The 18,100-nt window shown below is 43.8% G+C and overlaps 1 protein-coding gene across 2 annotated transcripts in view; it reads right to left on the bottom strand.

Moving 5' to 3' along the window:
* Positions 1 to 2,630: 2,630 nt before the first annotated feature.
* The window catches only part of Cops7b (COP9 signalosome subunit 7B), a 40,253-nt gene continuing 24,783 nt past the window's right edge, over positions 2,631 to 18,100 (bottom strand). For both annotated transcript variants that reach the window (XM_045148326.1, XM_004662242.3), the window contains exons 6-7: positions 13,325 to 13,430; positions 2,631 to 4,352 (exon numbers count right to left, since the gene is read on the bottom strand). In XM_045148326.1, the coding sequence (XP_045004261.1) occupies positions 4,194 to 4,352; positions 13,325 to 13,430 (265 nt within the window). In that variant the 3' untranslated portion in view covers positions 2,631 to 4,193. The remainder of the gene's footprint in view (positions 4,353 to 13,324; positions 13,431 to 18,100) is intronic.

Here is an 18,100-nt window from a genome sequence, read left to right as displayed (position 1 = left end):
AGCCTGTGGCAATTTGTTATGGCAAGCACAGGAAATTAATATACTTGTATGAATATCATTTACTAACAATAGCCCTGGAAATGTCCACCTAGCTGCATAACGAGTCACAGTGGATAGCCACAGATGGACAGGTGGGTATTACAGATGGAAGCAGAGCAGTGACAGCAAAGCACACAGTGGGTGGATAACGCATACTAACTAAGGTCACAGTGGATCCCCAGCAAACACCTCCAACTTGACTCTAGAGGAAAAAAAAATGCGTCTTGAGCCAGGCAAAGTGGCACATGCCTTTAATCCCACACTGGGAGGCAGAGGTAGGAGGATCACTGTGAGTTCAAGGCCAGCCTGAGATTTAATAGTAAATTCCAGGTCAGCCCAGGCTAATGCAAGACCCTACCTCAAAAAACAAAACAAAACAACAACAACAAAAAACAAGAATAGAGAGGATACTGAGAGTCCTCCTCTGGTCTCCACATAGGGCACACATCTGTACACACACACACCATTAGACCCAGGCACAGTGGTGAATATCCGTAACCATAGCCCTCAGAAAGGCTAGCAGATTAGACGCCAGCCTAGGCTGCAGAGCAATACCCTATTCCTTTTTTTTGGGGGGAGGTCAAGGTAGGGTCTCATTTTATCCCAGGCTAAAATTCACTATGTAGTTTCAAGCTGGCCTTAAACTCACAGCGATCCTCCTACCTCTGCCTCCCAAGTGCTGGGATTAAAGGCGTGCACCACCATGTCCAGCTTCCATTAGAGTTTTATGTAAATTTTTAGTTTTGGTTTTTTAAATGGGGTATTGTGGGCTAGGTGTGGTGGAACACACACCTTTAATCCCAGTACTGGGGAGGCAGAGGTAGGAGAATTGCTGTGAGTTTGAGGCCACCCTGAGAATTCAGAGTGAATTCCAGGTCAACCTGAGCTAGAGTGAGACCCTACCTCAAAAAAAAAAAAAAAAATCTAAAGAAGATATAAATATGTAAAATGAAATTTATAATAAACATGAATTTCAAAACTACAGATTTTTTGTAAGTGATTTACTGAAGTAATCAGATACTCAAAGCTATACACAGATGCCCCAGGAAAACACAGGAACAATCAGAGTGCATGCTAGCCCCAGCACTCAAATGCCCTACATACTGGGATGTCATTCAGGACTAGTAAATGTACCCACTGCTGCATTTTTCCCATAAAACCTTCATGTCTTGGGCTGTTAGATTAATGGTTTTAAGTACAGGAACTACACATCTCCAGCAACAGGAGAGACGCAGCATCAGGGTATCCTCTTTGCATCTTGATTATGACCCGATTTCCTGTGGCTTCAAAGCATGAGGAGCAGAGGAGATGCTGCTTCTGGCCATGATCTTACCAGATTTGGAACACGAGAACAGTACTGTCTTTGACCACTTTCTAATAAAATTACCAGAGAAAAACCAATAGTGACTCTCATCCAGTGAAGAGCAGAAGATGGTCAGGATGCAGAAAGTCCACAGTTGACTCTGTCACAGCATCTCCTTCCCCACCTAAAATGCTTAGCTCTGGTGAAGGACATCTCTTCTGTTTTTTGCACCACCTTGTACATCTGGTTTACATGGGCCTGGGGAGTCAAACCTGGGTCCTTAAGACTATTCATACAAATGCCTAAAACACTAAGCCATCTCTCCAACCCTCCTGCTGGCTTTAAAAACAGTCGGAGCCGGGCATGGTGGTGTACGCCTTTAATCCCAGCACTCGGGAGGCAGAAGTAGGAGGAATGCCATGAGTTCGAGGCCACCCTGAGAATACAGAGTGAATTCCAGGTCAGCCTGAGCTAGAGTGAGACCTTACCTTGAAAAACCAAAACTAAAAACCAAACAAAAACAAAAATAGTTGGAAAACCCATGACACTGAGAGATGTTCAATCTCTTGTAGGGTTTTTTTTTTTTTTTTTTTTTTTTTTTAGGTTTTCCAAGGTAGAGTCTCAGTCTAGCCCAGGCTGACCGGAAACTCACTCTACAGTCTCAGGCTGACCTCAAACTCACAGCGATCCTCCTATCTCTGCTTCCCAAGTGCTCGGATTAAAGGCATGTGCCATGTCTGGCTTATTGTAAGGTTTTTAATTTTTTTTAATTTATTTATGTACGTATGTGTGTGTACGTACATATGCACAACATGGCCTCTTGCTGAATGCATGAATGAATGAATGAATACCAGACACTTGTGCCAGGTTTATGAGGTGGCTTGGGAATTGATCCTGGGCAGGCAGACTGTGCAAGCAATTATCTTTAACCACTATGTCATCTTCCCAGCTCCCTCACTCTTAAAGTTTTTGAGAAATATACATTTCCCAACACTTGCCCAGAATGTGTCCCACTAGAAATATCATACCAGCTGGGCGTGGTGGTGTACGCCTTTAATCCTAGCACTCAGGAGGCAGAGGTAGGAGGATCACATGAATTCAAGGCTACCCTGAGACTACATGGTGAATTCCTGGGCTACAGAGAGGCCTTACCTTGAAAAATAAAAAAGAAAAAGAAAAGAAAGAAATATCAATATCCAAAAGGATTTGGTAGTGATTAGTGTGGGTACAGCTTCTTCCCAGGATGTCTCCAAGACCTTAGTAATGAATTTACAGTGAGGATATGGGATGCAGGGAGTGCCACATTTATTTAATAACAGAATCCCTTTTCCATAGACCATCTGACCAGAGTACTCATGAACCACACTTTGAGAATCCACCTTAAATCTGACTGGGCACAGCATAACACGGGCACATGAACCAGCATGGAAAGGAAACAAGAACACGTTAACATTGGATTGACAGCTGGCAGTTGCTGGATATAGAAGAAAAACCCACTGATAACCACGGTACTGCAGAGCAGCACATTTTGCAAGCCACCCTAATTCCTGCCCCTCCAAACCCAGCTGTGCAGCTTCACACTCCAGTCACATGCAGCAAATCTACTTTTTTTCTCTCTTTGTTCTAAAATGTGCTTTTTCCTTAATGAAGCTTCAAATAGGTCCAGGACCTCCACCTTCCCTTATTCACACACACACACACACACACACACACACACACACACACACACACGCACGCACGCGCCACCCTCCAACCAGGTGAAAAATCCCCGGCGATTAGTCTGTAACAAATAGTGACACAAGGGGAGAAAAAAGCATGTTGAAATGTATTAGAATCAACCTGTACAAAAAAAAAAATTAAAATATAATCTGAAACTGTTCAAGTTCAGAAAGTCTAGTCAAGTCCTTTTCTCTGGCCAGGAGTATGGTGTCATCAAAGGGCTCTGGGTCACCAGCCGTGGAGGGGTGGGAAGGAAGAGACAGAAGCAGCAACGATCCTTCACCAGACTGAGGGACCTGGGCACTTCCATCCCCACTGTAGGGGCAGCCAAGAGGCTGGCAAGATCTTGGGAAAGCAAATGTAGGAGGACAGCCCCAGTGGGCAGCTGGGCCTACATGCCAATTGAGGCTGAGCAGCTGGAGACAAAAGGAAGAGTGACCAGCAGAGGACATGAAGCTGGGTGAACCAGCATCTGCTACCCAGCAGGCCCCAAGTACCCTCCATCTCTGCTCAGACACCCGAGGTTAGTTAGCCCAGTGTTCCCAACTTGGTGAGAGATCCGAGCTGGGCTTAAGAGGCTGAAAACCCGCAGGTTTAGTAAACATAGCCCAGCATCACATCCCTCCATGGCCTGAACTGGCGCTGCCAAAGGGCGTAAGGCAGGAGAGGGGGAACAAAGCATGTGGCTACCTGGCTAGAGATGTCTGCACCATTGTGGGTACTGTGGTACATGGGGCTGGAGAAGGAAGACCCCTCCTTGCTCAGAGAGGAGCCTTCTCCACAGTCATCCCTGGGGCTGAGTAAAGCTGCTTCCAGCTTAGGACCAGCCTGACAAAATGACATGGAGCAAAAGAACAACTGGGAGGGAGACAAGCCCACACAGAGACAAAATCCTCCGGAAGGGAAGCTGGGCAGTGTCGGACCCTGTTGGGATGGCGTCCATGGAGCCCCTGAGTCTGAAGGGTACAACTAGGGAAGGAGGAGAGCCATTTTTCTGGAATGGTACCAATGGGTGGTAAGGGGATGGGCAGGTCTGGAACTCACTGAAGGGTAAAGAGGAGAGGAAATAGGCCCTTGGGATCCCCTCCCCACCTGACCCAGGCCTGGTGAGTGCCAGCTGCCCCAGCCGGCCCTAGTGGCGGCTGGAGACCAGACCTTTCACTTTGGACATCTTCTTGGTGGGTTGCCTCTGCTCAGCATGAGGGGGACACTCCCGTTCTGCCAGCTGCTGCTCCATTTCCTGAGCTGAGGAGGATGCGGTAGCTTTGAGCGTCTTCTTGATGTTGGTAACCTAGAGGAAGAAAAAGAATCGTGTGCTGAGCCTGTAAGCTCTTTCTTGAAACTCACCAAAACTTCTTCTTACGATACTTAGGGCCCCACAGAGAAGCAGCCCCACAAGAAAACCTGAAATAATCTTCGGGAACCAGAAGAGAAAAAACAAACAGGGATTGTTCCTGGAAGACATGTGGCAAAGAGTTCAACGAAAATGTGGATCCAGGGCTGGAGAAATGTCTTAGCAGCTAAGGCACTTGGCTGCAAAACTGAATGACCCAGATTTGAGTCTCCAGTACCCACGTAAGTCAGATGCAAATCCGCATGCATCTGGAGCTCATTTGCAGTAGCTACAGGCCCTGGTATGCCCATTCATATTCTTTATCTCTCACTCTAATTGCAAATAAATAAGTAAAAATATTTTGGGGAGAGGGGGGTTGAGGTAGAGTTTCACTCTAGTCCAGGCTGACCTGGAATTCACTATGTAGTCTCAGGCTGGCATGTGCCACCACACCCAGTTTAAATACAATAAAAATATTTTTTAAAAATAGCCAGATATGGGTGGCCTCAAACTCTCGGCGATCCTCCTACCTCTACCTCCTGAGTGCTAGGATTAAAGGCATGCACCACCACACCCAACTTCAAATAATTTTTTTAAATAGTTTCCTTGACTCCATCTTGGCTATTAAACCCCATTTAACCTCATTTCCTCAAGTTGGCTGTGTAATATTTTTTAGTATTTTTTTATTTATTTATTTGACAGCAAGAAAGAGGGGGAGAGAGAGGGGCATGCCAGGGCCTCCAGCCACTGAAAATGAACTCCAGATGTGTGAGCCCCCTTCTGCATCTGGCTTACGTGGGTCCTGCAGAATCGAACTGGGATGCTTTGGCTTTACGGGCAAACGCCTTAACCACTAAGCCATCTCTCCAGCCCAGGCTGTGTAATATTTTTTTTTAAATATTTTTTATTTATTTGCAAGCAGAGAGAGAGACAGAGAAGAAAGACAGAGAGAAGGGGTACTCCTGGGTCCCCAGCCACTGCAAACTCCAGATACATGCACCACTTTGTGCATCTGGCTTTACATGGGCACTAGGGAATTGAACCCAGATCATTAGGCTTTGCAAGCAAATGCCTTAACCACTAAACCATCTCTCCAACCACATAATTTGATTTTTTAATTAATTAATTTATTTGTGTGTGTGTGTGTGTGTACGCTGTGTTTTTGCAAACGCCACTTTGTATCCAGCTTTATGTAGGTACTGAAGAACTGAAGCTAGGTTAGCAGGCTTTGAAAGCATGTGACTTTAAACACAGAGCCATCTCCCCAGCCCAATCTGTATTAAATCTTAAAATAAACAATCAGTGCTATAGTGTGCTATACTGATGCATTATTTTAGATTTACTGAGTCTCATTCATCTATGTGAGTAAGAAAAAAGCACATCATCAGGATCAGAACAGTGGCTCTATTTCCAAGCTCCTGCACCCGTGTTACTGGAGCATAGTTATCACAAGCCTGTCAAAAACTACATTTCTGGGCCAGAAATGGCTTAGCAGTTAAGATGTTTGCCAGCAAAGCCAAAGGACCCAGGTTCAATTCCCAGTACCCAAGTAAAACCAGACGCAAATGCAAATGGTGGTGCATGCATCTGGAGTTCATCTGCAGTGGCTAGAGGCCCTGGTGTACCTGATCTCTTTATCTGCCTCACTCTGTCTCTCCTCGCAAATACATAAATAAAATATTTTTAAAAGAAACTAACATTTCTTTGTTTTCACAGTGGTCTCAGGTGATTCAGGCCATGCTTGAACTGAAAGTAACTGTGGCTGAGCGGCATGGTCAGTCTCTGGCCAAGAGCAAACCCTACCCGTGGCACTTCACCCAGGCAATGCTGCCTTATGGGCCTCCCAGCAACTGCTCTTGTCACTTTGCTGTTTGATTCTTTGACTATACCCATGCTTGCTCTCAAAGCTCATAGTTTCCAATGCCTATCCTTACCCATGAACTCAAAGGTTCTTGCTACAGTTCCCATGGGCAGAGCGTCACCCTGTCCCATTCACAGAAGGGCATAATAAGCCTCTCCTTGCTGTCTGCTTCCCACGATAATGCAGCCTGCCTCCCATTTCACAGTGAAGCAAATTAAAAGCCTTTGGTTCAGGATTCTATCAAATGCTTTTGAGCAAAAAGGCATACATATACATGGATACCCTCTCTCTTTGTTCAAACACCTGTTTCTTTTCTCAGGCAGTTTTCTCTTATATAAACTACCCTCTTAATAAGCTACTGTTTTGATTACTCTGCATCCCTAATATCCAAGAAACAAAAGGGAGAATTTGTCCCCTACAAAACACTCAGAAACACTGACTTGATCTCATCTCTGCCTTTTGGCCCTCTACAACGCTATGATTCCAGCCTGGACAAAAGACCTCTCAGCTGTCCCCTTCCCCAGCCCTGGCCAGAGACTGGATCTCCTCTTCCATATAACCTGCCGAGACCACTTCCAGCCCATACTGCCCTGCCTCCCTTCAACCTGCACTTGCTTGGCAGGTCCTCTCATATCACCAGGTCCACCACTGGGGCTCATTCACATTCCAGCACACACATCTCCAAGTCCTCTGCAGGGGTTATTATGTGAAAGCAAATGCAAACACCAAGAGGAGAAGAGAAGTTTTTGGAGTGTCTACTATGCACAAAAAAAATGGAGCCTTTCTCCTCCATAAAACTCAGCTATACTGCTGGTATTTTAAATATACAAATCTCACAAAATGGATTACTAAGCCAACAACTCACTTGTGGCTAAAGGGATCATTAAAAGTTATAGTGGGGGGGGAGGGAATTACCATGGGATTTTTTTTATAATCATGGAAAATGTTAATAAAAATTAAAAAAAAAAAAAGTTATAGTAGAAAGTTTCACATTGCTAGGACAAGCATCCAACCACACACAGTTTTGGAGAAGGGATTTATTTCAAGCTTACAGATCCAGGGGAAGTTCCATTGATGGCAGAAGTTGGCTCCCTTTCATAGATCCAAGCAGAGAGAAAAATCAACCAAATAGCCAGCAAACACCAAAAGCAGCAAGCATAAACACCTCCAGAGCTCACACTGCCCTCTCTACACCTTTGGGCTAGACTCAGATCTGTCCCCAGACACACCTCTGGGCTGGACCCCAGGATCCTCCCCCAGTGGCACCTCCTCCAGCCCATGTTACAAGTTTATTAAACACCTGAGTCTATGGGGTCATACATTCAAATGACCACAAGAGTCAACTAGCTTCAGCCAGGAGCTAGGCAGGTCTGAGTGTAGATAGCTCCTTCGAGGGCTCTAAACCAGCTTCCCAGGCAGGGCCAGTTAAATCTATGTTGAAGGCTGGAGAAATGGCTTGGCAATTAAGGCACTTGTCTGTGAAACCTAAAACTCGAAGCCTAAGAACTCATATTCAAATCTCTGGGTCCCACAAGCCAGATGCAGTGACATAAGCACACACTATCACACATGTGTCACAAGAGGGCACACACATCTGGAGTTCATTCACAGCAGTGATGGTCCTGGCATGCCTATTCTCTCTCTCTCAAAAAATTTTAAATAGAGGGGGTGCTGGAGAGATGGCTTAGCGGTTAAGTGCTTGCCTGTGAAGCCTAAGGACCCCAGTTCGAGGCTCAATTCTCCAATACCCACGTTAGCCAGGAGGTGCATGTGTCTGGAGTTTGTTTGCAGTGGCTGGAGGCCGTGGCGCACCCACTCTCTCTATCTTACCTCTTTCTCTCTGTGTCTCTTTCAAATAAATAAAAATAAACAAAAAAAAAATTAACTGTCCCAACAACTCTTTAAAAAAATTGTTTTTAAAAATCTATGTTGACCTTATAAATTTTGGGATATCTAATTCCTGTTCTGTAGAGCCTCCTTCAATGAACAACAAACACCCTTTTAAATGGATTCATTAGCCTAAATGTGACCAGGTCCCTTCTGATTTTCCTCAAGGAACAAGCTTGTAGGTCAACGCCTCCCTTAGATGCCTAGAATTTACAGAGCATTACAAAACACAAGCCTCAACAGTTTTCCAGTGACCCTGCAGACCTGCTGGCAAAAATGCAGCCTGGCACTATCAGAGACCTTAAATACTCAAGCAAAGGGCTGGGTAGATGGCTCAGCAGGTAAAAGCACTTGCTGTGCAAGCATATGGGCCTGAGAGAGCCTTATTCATCCTAAATTTGATTCCCCAGCACCAATATAAACAGCTGGGCCTGGCCACACAAACCTGTAGCCCAAGTCCTGTGGGGAGAAGAGAATCACCAGGTCTCACTGGTCAGGTTCCAAGAACTAACCCCAAACTACAGTATCTGAGGTCTGTATTACATACTTAGGTAAATTTGTTCAAAAGGACTGAAATAGTAGCACTGGGTTCAGTGAAAATCTCTGTCTCAAAGAAACATCAGATGAGTGACAGAAAAAGAAGCCCTACAGTCTCTTCTGTGGTCTGTACTTAAACGCACATCTGCACACCCACACACACCCACCACAAATACTAGGTAATATGCAAAAAATATACTAAGCAAAAGAGAAAAGAAGAGCTTCCTAGTGCAGGAAGAGCAAAGACTGACATTAAATGGTATGATGATGTGTACATGTTGCAGGAGGATGGAGAGTTAGAGGCCAGCCTGGGCTACAAAGCAATATCCACTTACAAAAGAGAGGGGGAATGGAACCAGCCTAGATGTCCCTCAACTGATGAATGGATAATGAAGATGTGGCGCATTTATACAATGGAGTTCTACTCAGTGGTAAAGAAAAATGAAGTTATGAAATTTGCAGAAAAATGGATGGATCTGGAAAGGATTATACTAAGTGAGGTAACCCAGGCCCAGAAAGCCAAGCGCCACATGTTCTCTCTCATATGTGGATCCTAGCTACAAATGATTGGGCTTCTGCGTGAGAAGGAAAAAACTCAGTAGCAGTAAGTTAAAAAGGAGATATAAAGGGAAGAGAAAGGAAGGGAGGAGGGTACTTAGTAGGTTGGTATTGTATATATGTAAGTACAATGATTGAAATGGGGAGGTACTATGAAGGAGAATGGAATTTCAAAGGGGAAAGTGCGGGGGCGGGGAGGGAGGGTATTACCATGGGATATTTTTTATAATCATGGAAAATGTTAATAAAAATCGAGAAAAAAAATAAATAAATAAAGAGTGGGGGGGAGGACTCAGAAGTTAAAGGTGTTTGCATGCAAAGCCTTGTCAGCATAGGTTCAGTTCCCTAGCCACTGATATAAAGTCAGACAAACATTTATTTGCAGTGGAAAGAGACCCTGACATACTCCATACATGCAAATAAACAAATTTTGTTTGTTTATTCAAAGCAGGGTCTCACTCTAGTCCAGGCTGACTTGGAACTCACTCTAGCTTCCAGGCTGGCCTTGAAATGATAGTGATCCTCCTACCTCAGCCTCCCAAGTGTTTGGAGTACAGGCATATACCACCATGCACAGCACAAATAAGTACTTTTTTTTTTAAATTTTTTTGGTTTTTCAAGGTAGGGTCTCACTCTAGCTCAGGCTGACCTGGAATTCACTCTGCATTCTCAGGGTGGCCTCAAACTCACAGTGAACCTCCTACCTCTGCCTCTCAAGTGCTGCAATTAAAGGCATGCGCCACCATGCCCGGCAGTAATTTTTTTTAAAAAGGAGCAAATAAGAAAAAGAGCCTACAGTTAGAAAAAATGCTACAAAGAAAATAAATGAGAGCTGGAGAGAAGGGTACTCAAGGAGATACCCAGAAGGCATACTTTTAGCATGCTGTAACAATTAGCAAGCCTCAAAATTGTCACCAGTTGAATCCCTGAGGGATTTTCTATATAATAAAAAAACAGAGCTCACTTTAGCTTTATTAGTAATGTGAGTATAGCATAGCCTATTTTGTGAATGTATAACAAGTTCATGGGCAGATTCAAATATAAAGGAAAATAGATTCCAAAATCAAATGTAAATGAGGAGGAGTTTGTGATGCCCTGACTCATCACTCCTCTCCCTCTGGGTGCTGCTCAAGACAGGGAAAGGCTCATAATGCTACTGTTCTCTCTCCCCCCAGTGTGCTGCCTAGAAGTGTACCTAAGTAGGGTTATTTCTCTAGAAAGCTGAAATGAAAACATATTCTTGGGCAGTGTGTAACAGGGCTCACTTCACTCAGAGGGAAGACTCAGGAAGGCACAACTCAGCAGAAAGCTGTATGTGATTTAGAAAGAAAACACTGCTGAGAATAGCAATGTAACTCAAGGACAAATGGAAAAAAGATCACCAACTCAATTGGAAAAAAGTCTACAAAAATTAGGCCACGTAGGGCTGGAGGGATGGCTTAGCAGTTGAGGCATTTGCCTGCAAAGCCAAAGGACCCAGGTTCGATTCCCCAGGACCGATGCTAGCCAGATGCACAAGAGGGCACACACATCTAGAGTTCATTTGCAGTGGCTGGAGGCCCTGGTGCACCCATTCTCTCTGTCTTTCTTCTCTATCTCTCTAGTTGGAAATAAATAAATAAAAATATTTTTTAAAAACTGAAAAATAAATAGCCATGATTTATGAATTATATAGTTCATACCTATAACGTAATACCAGCATTTAGGAGGCTGAGACAGAAAGATCATGAGTTCAAAGCCAAGCTAGGCTACAGAGCAAGACAATATCAAGAAGAATTAAAAAGCCTAGGCATGATTTCAAGAGATTACACTGCTTAGCTAACAGGATGTGCCTGAAGCATTAGACAAGTGTCTATAGTAGTCCCATGCATATCTGTTTTCCTTTTATCTGATGAACATTCCTCACCATAAAGAAACTGGAACAGAGCTGGGGAGATGGATCAGTGGTTAAAGGTGCTTGTTTGCCAAGCCTGCCAGCCCAAGGCTCAATTCTCCAGTACCCACATAAAGCCAGATACACAAAGTGGCACATGCATCTGGAGCTCATTTGCAGCAGCAAGAGAACCTAGCATACCCACATTCATTCATTCATTTATTCACTTTGTCTCTCTGTTTGTAAATAAATAAAACTACTAAAAAGCCAGGCAGGTGTGGTGGTGGCATGCCTTTCATCTCAGCAGAAGAAGAAGAAAAGGAAGAAGAAAAGGGAGGAGGAGAAGGAGAAGGAAGAAAAAGGAGGAGGAGAAGGAAAGAGGAAGAAGAAGGAGAAAAGGGAAAAGGAGGAAGAAGAAGAAACTGGGTATAGTGGCACATGCCTTTAATCTCAACACTGCACTTGGGAGGCAGAGATATAAATATTGCTGTGAGTTCAAGGCCAGACTGGGACTACAAAGTTAGATCCAGGTCAACCTGAGCTAGAATGGGAAACTTACTTTGAAAAAACTTTTTAAAAAGGAAGAAAGAAAGAACAAAAGAAAGAAAGAAAGAAACTGAGGACTAGAGAAATGGTTCAGCGGTTAACAGAGCTTGCTTGCTTGCAAAGCCTGACCACCCAGGTTCAATTCCCCAGTACCCATGTAAAGCCAGATGCATGAAGTGGTGAATGTGTATGGAGAGTTCATTTGCAGTGGCAAGAGGCCCTAACACACCTGTTCTCTCCCTCACTCTATCTGCCTCCCTCTCTCTCAAATAAATAAATAAAAATCCTTTTTAAAAAAAGAAACTGAAAGGGGGCTGGGGAAATGGCTTATGGTTAAGGCATTTGCCTGTGAAGCCTAAGGATCCCAGTTAGATTCCCCAGGACCCACGTAAACCAGATGTACAAGGGAGCACATGCGTCTGGAGTTCATTTGCAGTGGCTGTAGGCCCTGGCGCAACCCTTCTCTCTTTCTCTCTGCCTCTTCCTCTCTCTCTCAAATAAATAAATAAAATATTAAACAAAAAAAAAAAAACTGAAACAGGGATGGCTTAGCAGTTAAGGAACTTGCTTGCAAAGCCGAAGGACCCAGGTTCATTCCTCAGGACCCACGTGAGACAGATGCACAAGGTGGCACATGCACCTGGAGTTTGTATACAGTAGCTGGAGATCCTGGGGGGCCCATTCTCTCTCTCTTTCTCCCCCTCCTTTCTCTCTGTCAAATAAATAAAAATAATATATATTTTAAAAATGAAAAAAGGAACTGAAACAGTTCAGAATTCTCAAACTTATACCATTCATTCACCTGTATTAATGGCCATGATGTCACCTCCCTTCATACTTGCCACACAATCAGCAACACTCAGCTCAAGAAGCAGCCAGCAGTGATCATGCTCAAAACCCTTCCCTCCACCTCCGCTAGTAACCACCACCACTCTTTTGGGATTTTTTTAGGGGGGAAGCAGTGTTGGGAATCCAACCCCAGGGCTTTGAACATACTAGACAAGCACTCTACTGCTGAGCTACACTCCAGTCCCATCTTCTATCCATTTTTTTTTTATTTATGTATTTAATTGAGAGAGGCAAAGACAGAATGGACACACTAGGGCCTCCAGCCACTGCAAACAACCTCCGGACATGTGCCACCTAGTGCATCTGGCTTATGTGGATCCTGGGGAGCCAAATCTTAGACGAATGCTTTAGCCACTAAGCCAAGGTAGGGTCTCACTCTAGCCCAGGTCACTTTGTAGTCTCAGGCTGGCCTCAAACTTATAGCAATCCTCCCAGGTGCTGGGATTAAAGGTGTCATAGCCACACTTGGCCTTGTGCCCGTTCCCAAACTTGTTTTCTTTTGCTCAACTACTGCAGAGTGTATGTACACCGAAGAATTATAACCTCTGCAATCCAAACCTGTTTACCATGCACCGGACGAGATCCAAAAAGGAGACAAAGCATCAAAAGCAGGAGCTGTATCCCAGCAATCCCTACACCCCGTACCAAACCTCAAGAACAGGAGCTATGTCCCCACAAATCCCCACATCCTAGTATCAAACTCAGATCTGGAGACTGTCTATTTCATCCACACCAAGAAATGTGACAGAAATGAAAGCACTGCAAGGGACTATTCAGGTCCACCCTGCAGAGAGAAGCAAGCATCCCCTTCCTCCTTACCTCTGCTTCCACCTGCTGCTGAGTCCGGTGGTGGCTCTCTTTGTACTGATTGGCTCTCAAAACCTGCTGCTCGATGCCAAGAAGAACTGCTTCACAGCCATCACACCTGCAACAGAGAAACCCAGCCCTGAGCAGCCAAGAGGCCAGGAAACCTCTTCTAGCCTAGGGGACTCCCTCTGAAAGGCCTTCAACTAACTTAAGAGACTTCCTTCAGCACCCTATCTGCCAAGTCTTCTGTCTCTCCCCTCATTCCAAGCAAAGTTATCTAAATATGCAACACAAGTCACAAATATAGTGGCATTTTCTTGGAACACAGCTCCAATTGCCAACCTTTACAGACCATGACTTTACAGGCTGTAAGACAGAAGGCAAAGGGACAGACTCTACAGGTAACACTGATTAAAAATCCTTTTCCTAAACCAGGCCTGAGAGGCAGAGGTAGGAGGATCACCATGAGTTTGAGGCCACCCTGTGACTACATAGTGAATTCCAGGTCAGCTTGAGGTAGAGTGAGACCCTACCTTGCAAAAAAAAAAACAAAAACAAAATCTTTTTCCTAAACAGCATCCAAGCCAGGTGTGAGGGCACATGCCTTTAATCCCAGAACTCAGGAGGCTAAGGTAGCAAGAATGCTATGAGTTCAAGACCAAACTGGGCCACAGAGTGAATTCCAGCTCAGCCTGGGCCAGAGTGAGATCCTTTGTCAAAAAAAAAAGGGGGGGGGGCTGCACAGTTAAGTGCTTGCCTGTGAAGCCTAAGAACCCAGGTTCGAGGCTCGATTCTCCAGGACCCACAATAGCCAGATGCACAAGGGGGCGCACACATCTGGATTTCCTTTGCAGTGGCTAGAGGCCCTGGCGCACCCTTCTCTCTCTCTCTCTCTCTCTCTCTGCCTCTTTCTGCCTGTCACTTTCAAATAAATAAATAAAAATAAACCAAAAAAAAAAAAAAAAGCTGGGTATGGTGGCTCATATCTATAATCCCAACACTCAGAAGGTTGAGGCAGGGGAACTGCTCCCAGTTCATGGCAAGCCTAGGCTACGGTTAGTCCTATTTCTTTTATTATTATTATTTTTTTATTAGTTTTGTATTCAGCAAATACAGGCAGTTTGGTACCATTATTAGGTTCATCCGTGGCCTACAGTTAGTCCTATTTCTAAATAAATAAATAAAATGTCCCATCCCTCTATACAAAGCTGTCCACTCTTCTTTGTTATCTATAACATGCCATGAACTTACCTGGAAACAAAATCTCCTCACCTCCAAATTATCTATTCCCAGCCCTCCTTCAAAACTAACTGCAACATCAGGCTGGGGAGATTGGTTCAGTGATCAAAGGGGCTTGTTTGCAAAGCCTGAAAGCCCAGATTCAAATCCCAATACCTACATAAAGCCCAAAACACAGAGTGGCACAAGCGTCTGGAGTTCATTTGCACAGGTAGGAGGCCCTGACTCTGGCTCTCTTTCTCTCTGCTCTCTTCCCCTCTCAAATACATAAATAAAACAATTTTGAAAAATAAGACTTGGCAGCCTATGCCTTTAATCCCAGTACTGGAGAGGCAGAGGTAAGAGAATCACTGTGAGCTTGAGACCAGCCAAAATTCCAGATCAGCCTGGGCTAGAGCAAGACCTTACCTCAAAATTATTTATATATACACATACATACATACACACACACACAAATTTTAAAAAAAACTATGGGCTGGAGAAATGGCTTAATGGATAAGGTGCTTGCTTGTGAAGCCTAAGGACCTAGGTTCAATTCCCCAATATCCATATAAACCAGATGCACAAGGTGGCACGTACATCTGGATTTTGTTTGCAGTGACTAAAAGCCCTGGTATATCCATATTCATATTCGCTCTCTCTCCAAATAAACAAAAAATTTTAAGTAAATAAATAATATAAACTTAAAACTTCACTAAGTTGATTTGGCTTTATAAACCTCAAATCACTTAAATAACTCCATAATAAACCCCTACAGAATGTGTAACATCTCTTGCAAGTATCAAGTCCCTTTAAAATGAGAACATACCCAAATGTCCCAGTCTTTTTACTTTCATTTCATTTATTTTCAGTTGTTTTTAAACACTTTTTAAAATTTTTATTTTTTTTTTAATTTTAATATGTATTACATCTTACAAAAATACAACTGTCATAAAAATGCATGGAAGTTTGATTTTGTTTTGCCCAGAACTTTACCAAAAGTTTAGAATCTCATGCTATCCATGTTCATACTGCTTGTTCTATTTACACACACAATGTGCACACACTTGCAAGTACAAGTGAACCCCTGAAAACATCAATCTCCTTAGACAGTTATGCTTGCTTATTTACCTATCTCTATGCATATAATCATATTATAAATCATTTTCCTTTTATCTCTTCTTTTTACTATCCATAAGCTACTAAGTATCTTTTAAAATTGTAAGGTGATTCATGATATCTACAAATTTGACAGGAAAACTAGAAAGGAACATTAAAGTAGCTATTGGATGTAATAAGGTAAGGAAGCAATGTTACATGGCAATAGGGCATGATGCTAAAGGCAGAGTGTCCAGGATTACATAGGTCTGCAGTCAAGGCCTGTTCTAAGACACACCTCAGGCAAATCATTCACATCTCTGAGCCTTAGCTGTGCCATCTGCAGAATGGGAACACCACCTGTTAAGCTAATTACTCTGAAGACTAAATGAGAGAGTTGAATGTTTAGCTTGGTGCTTAACAACAGACATCTCATAGCTCCTTCTTTAAAGCAATTATTACTAATAAAGCCCCAAACTCAATATAGAACATATCAAGCCAGAGCTTCTGCATCATAGAGAGCTTACCTGGTAATGGGCAGCTTCTATTCCTTCTGATTCTTTTTTTTTTTTTAATTTGTCTATTTATTTATTTATTTGAGGGGGGGGGGAGTAAGAATAGGCATGCCAGGGCCTCTAGCCACTGCAAATGAACTCCAGACACATGCACCACTATGTGCATCTCGCTTGAAACCTGGAGAATCAAACCTGGGTCCTTAGCCTTCGCAGGCATGCGCCTTGACTCCTAAGCCATCTCTCCAGCCCTGTTTCTTCTGATTCTTAAAAAGCTCTGCCAAGTCAGCTAGGGGAAATAGCTGGGTTTCTTTTTATCTTTCTACCTCTCTATTCTTTAAAAAAAAAAAAAAAAAAGTAACTTGATCTGAGCTACTAGCTAACACTGCACAGTCCACCCACGTAGTCTGCCATCTCAGTGGGTGTGAAAAGGGCTCTATTGTTACCTGCCTCTAGAAGCTGCTCTCTGGAAGCTGGCAGCACTGCTCAGTGGGTGGAAGTGTGCTGTTCATACTCTGTTGTAACGGTCCCATTAGCAAGATGAGCTTCATGAGGTTTGGAGTCTACAAGCTGTGTGATTCTCCTAGCAAGCCCCTGTTCTCAGTTTCATAGAAAAGCTGCTGAGCACACTAAGACATTTCCAGCTCCTGACCTACCCCCAAGCTGACTTGACACATCCCCCTGGACTCATAGCCGGGGTCACCCAACAACAAACTGGATGACACCAAAGGAAACCAGGGAAACTCCTGCTTCCCAGATTCCACCCAGTTAAACACTTTTTTAAAACTTCTGATTTTATTTTATTTGAGAAGCACTGAGAGAGACAGAGAGAGAGAATGAGAATGGGCATGCCACGGCCTTCAGCCACTGCAAACGAATTCCAAACACATGCGCCACCTTGTGCATCTGGGTTATGTGGGTCCTGGAGAATCAAACCTAGGTCCTTTGGCTTTATAGGCAAGCATCTTAATCTCTAAGCCATCTCTCCAGCCCGATTTTTAGTTGTTTTTTAAAACATATTTTTAAGCCGGGTATGGTGGCGCACGCCTTTAATCCCAGCACTGGGAGGCAGAGGAAGGAGAATCACTGCAAGTTTGAGGCTACCCTGAGACTCCATAGTGAATTCCAGGTCAGCCTGGGCTAGAGTGAGACCCTACCTCGAAAAACCAAAAAGAAAAAAAAAAAAGTTTTTGTTTTAATTTATTTGCAAGCAGAGAAAGACAAAGAATGGGTATGCCAGGATCTCTAGCCACTAGAAACATGCATCTGGCTTTACATGGGTACTGCAGAATTGAACCCTTGTCATTAGGATTTGCAGGCAAGCACCTTAACCACTGAGTTCTCTTTCCAGCCCCTGTTGAGACACAGTCATGCTATGTAGCCCAGGCTGGCCTTGAGTTTACAATCCTCTGGGTTCAGCCTTCCAAGTGCTGGGATCACCACACTTGGCTGTAGAGTTCTTCATATACTAGAACATAGTCATAAGATATTCTGTAGGTCTGTGTTCCAAAACAGAAAAGTGGGACTGATGAGATAGCTCAGTGTTTAAGTTAAAGGCTCTTGCTTCCAAATCAGAAAAGCCTAACACCAGCCCCATTTGTTACTGACAAATATCAGCTTCCTGAGCTTGGCCAAACTGAGTATGTTTGAAAGGTGCTGGATTAGTGCTACAGAGCTAGGGTGCAAAAACTCTGCTCCACCTGTATATTTTGTAACCGTTAAGTAGCCCCAAGCTGACCCTAAGAAACGATCAAATTTACAATGCCAGTACTAGAAAGCATGAAATGATTCCTGATGCCACACAGCTATAATCACAAATGCAGAATGCTCTGGATCACTTCCCTAAGGCCCCAAGCTATCTAACAGCCCCCAAAGGCCTTCCCCAAACCCTGAGTTGACTTCTGGAGATCACATTTTGTAAAGAGACACAAAGGGCATGCTAGACATCCCCCCTCCTTTT

The sequence above is a fragment of the Jaculus jaculus genome, chromosome 4 (assembly GCF_020740685.1).
Source record: "Jaculus jaculus isolate mJacJac1 chromosome 4, mJacJac1.mat.Y.cur, whole genome shotgun sequence".
Lineage (NCBI taxonomy): Eukaryota > Metazoa > Chordata > Mammalia > Rodentia > Dipodidae > Jaculus > Jaculus jaculus.
The sequence above is the reverse complement of the archived record's forward strand: the minus strand, read 5'-3'. Positions and strand labels throughout refer to the sequence as shown.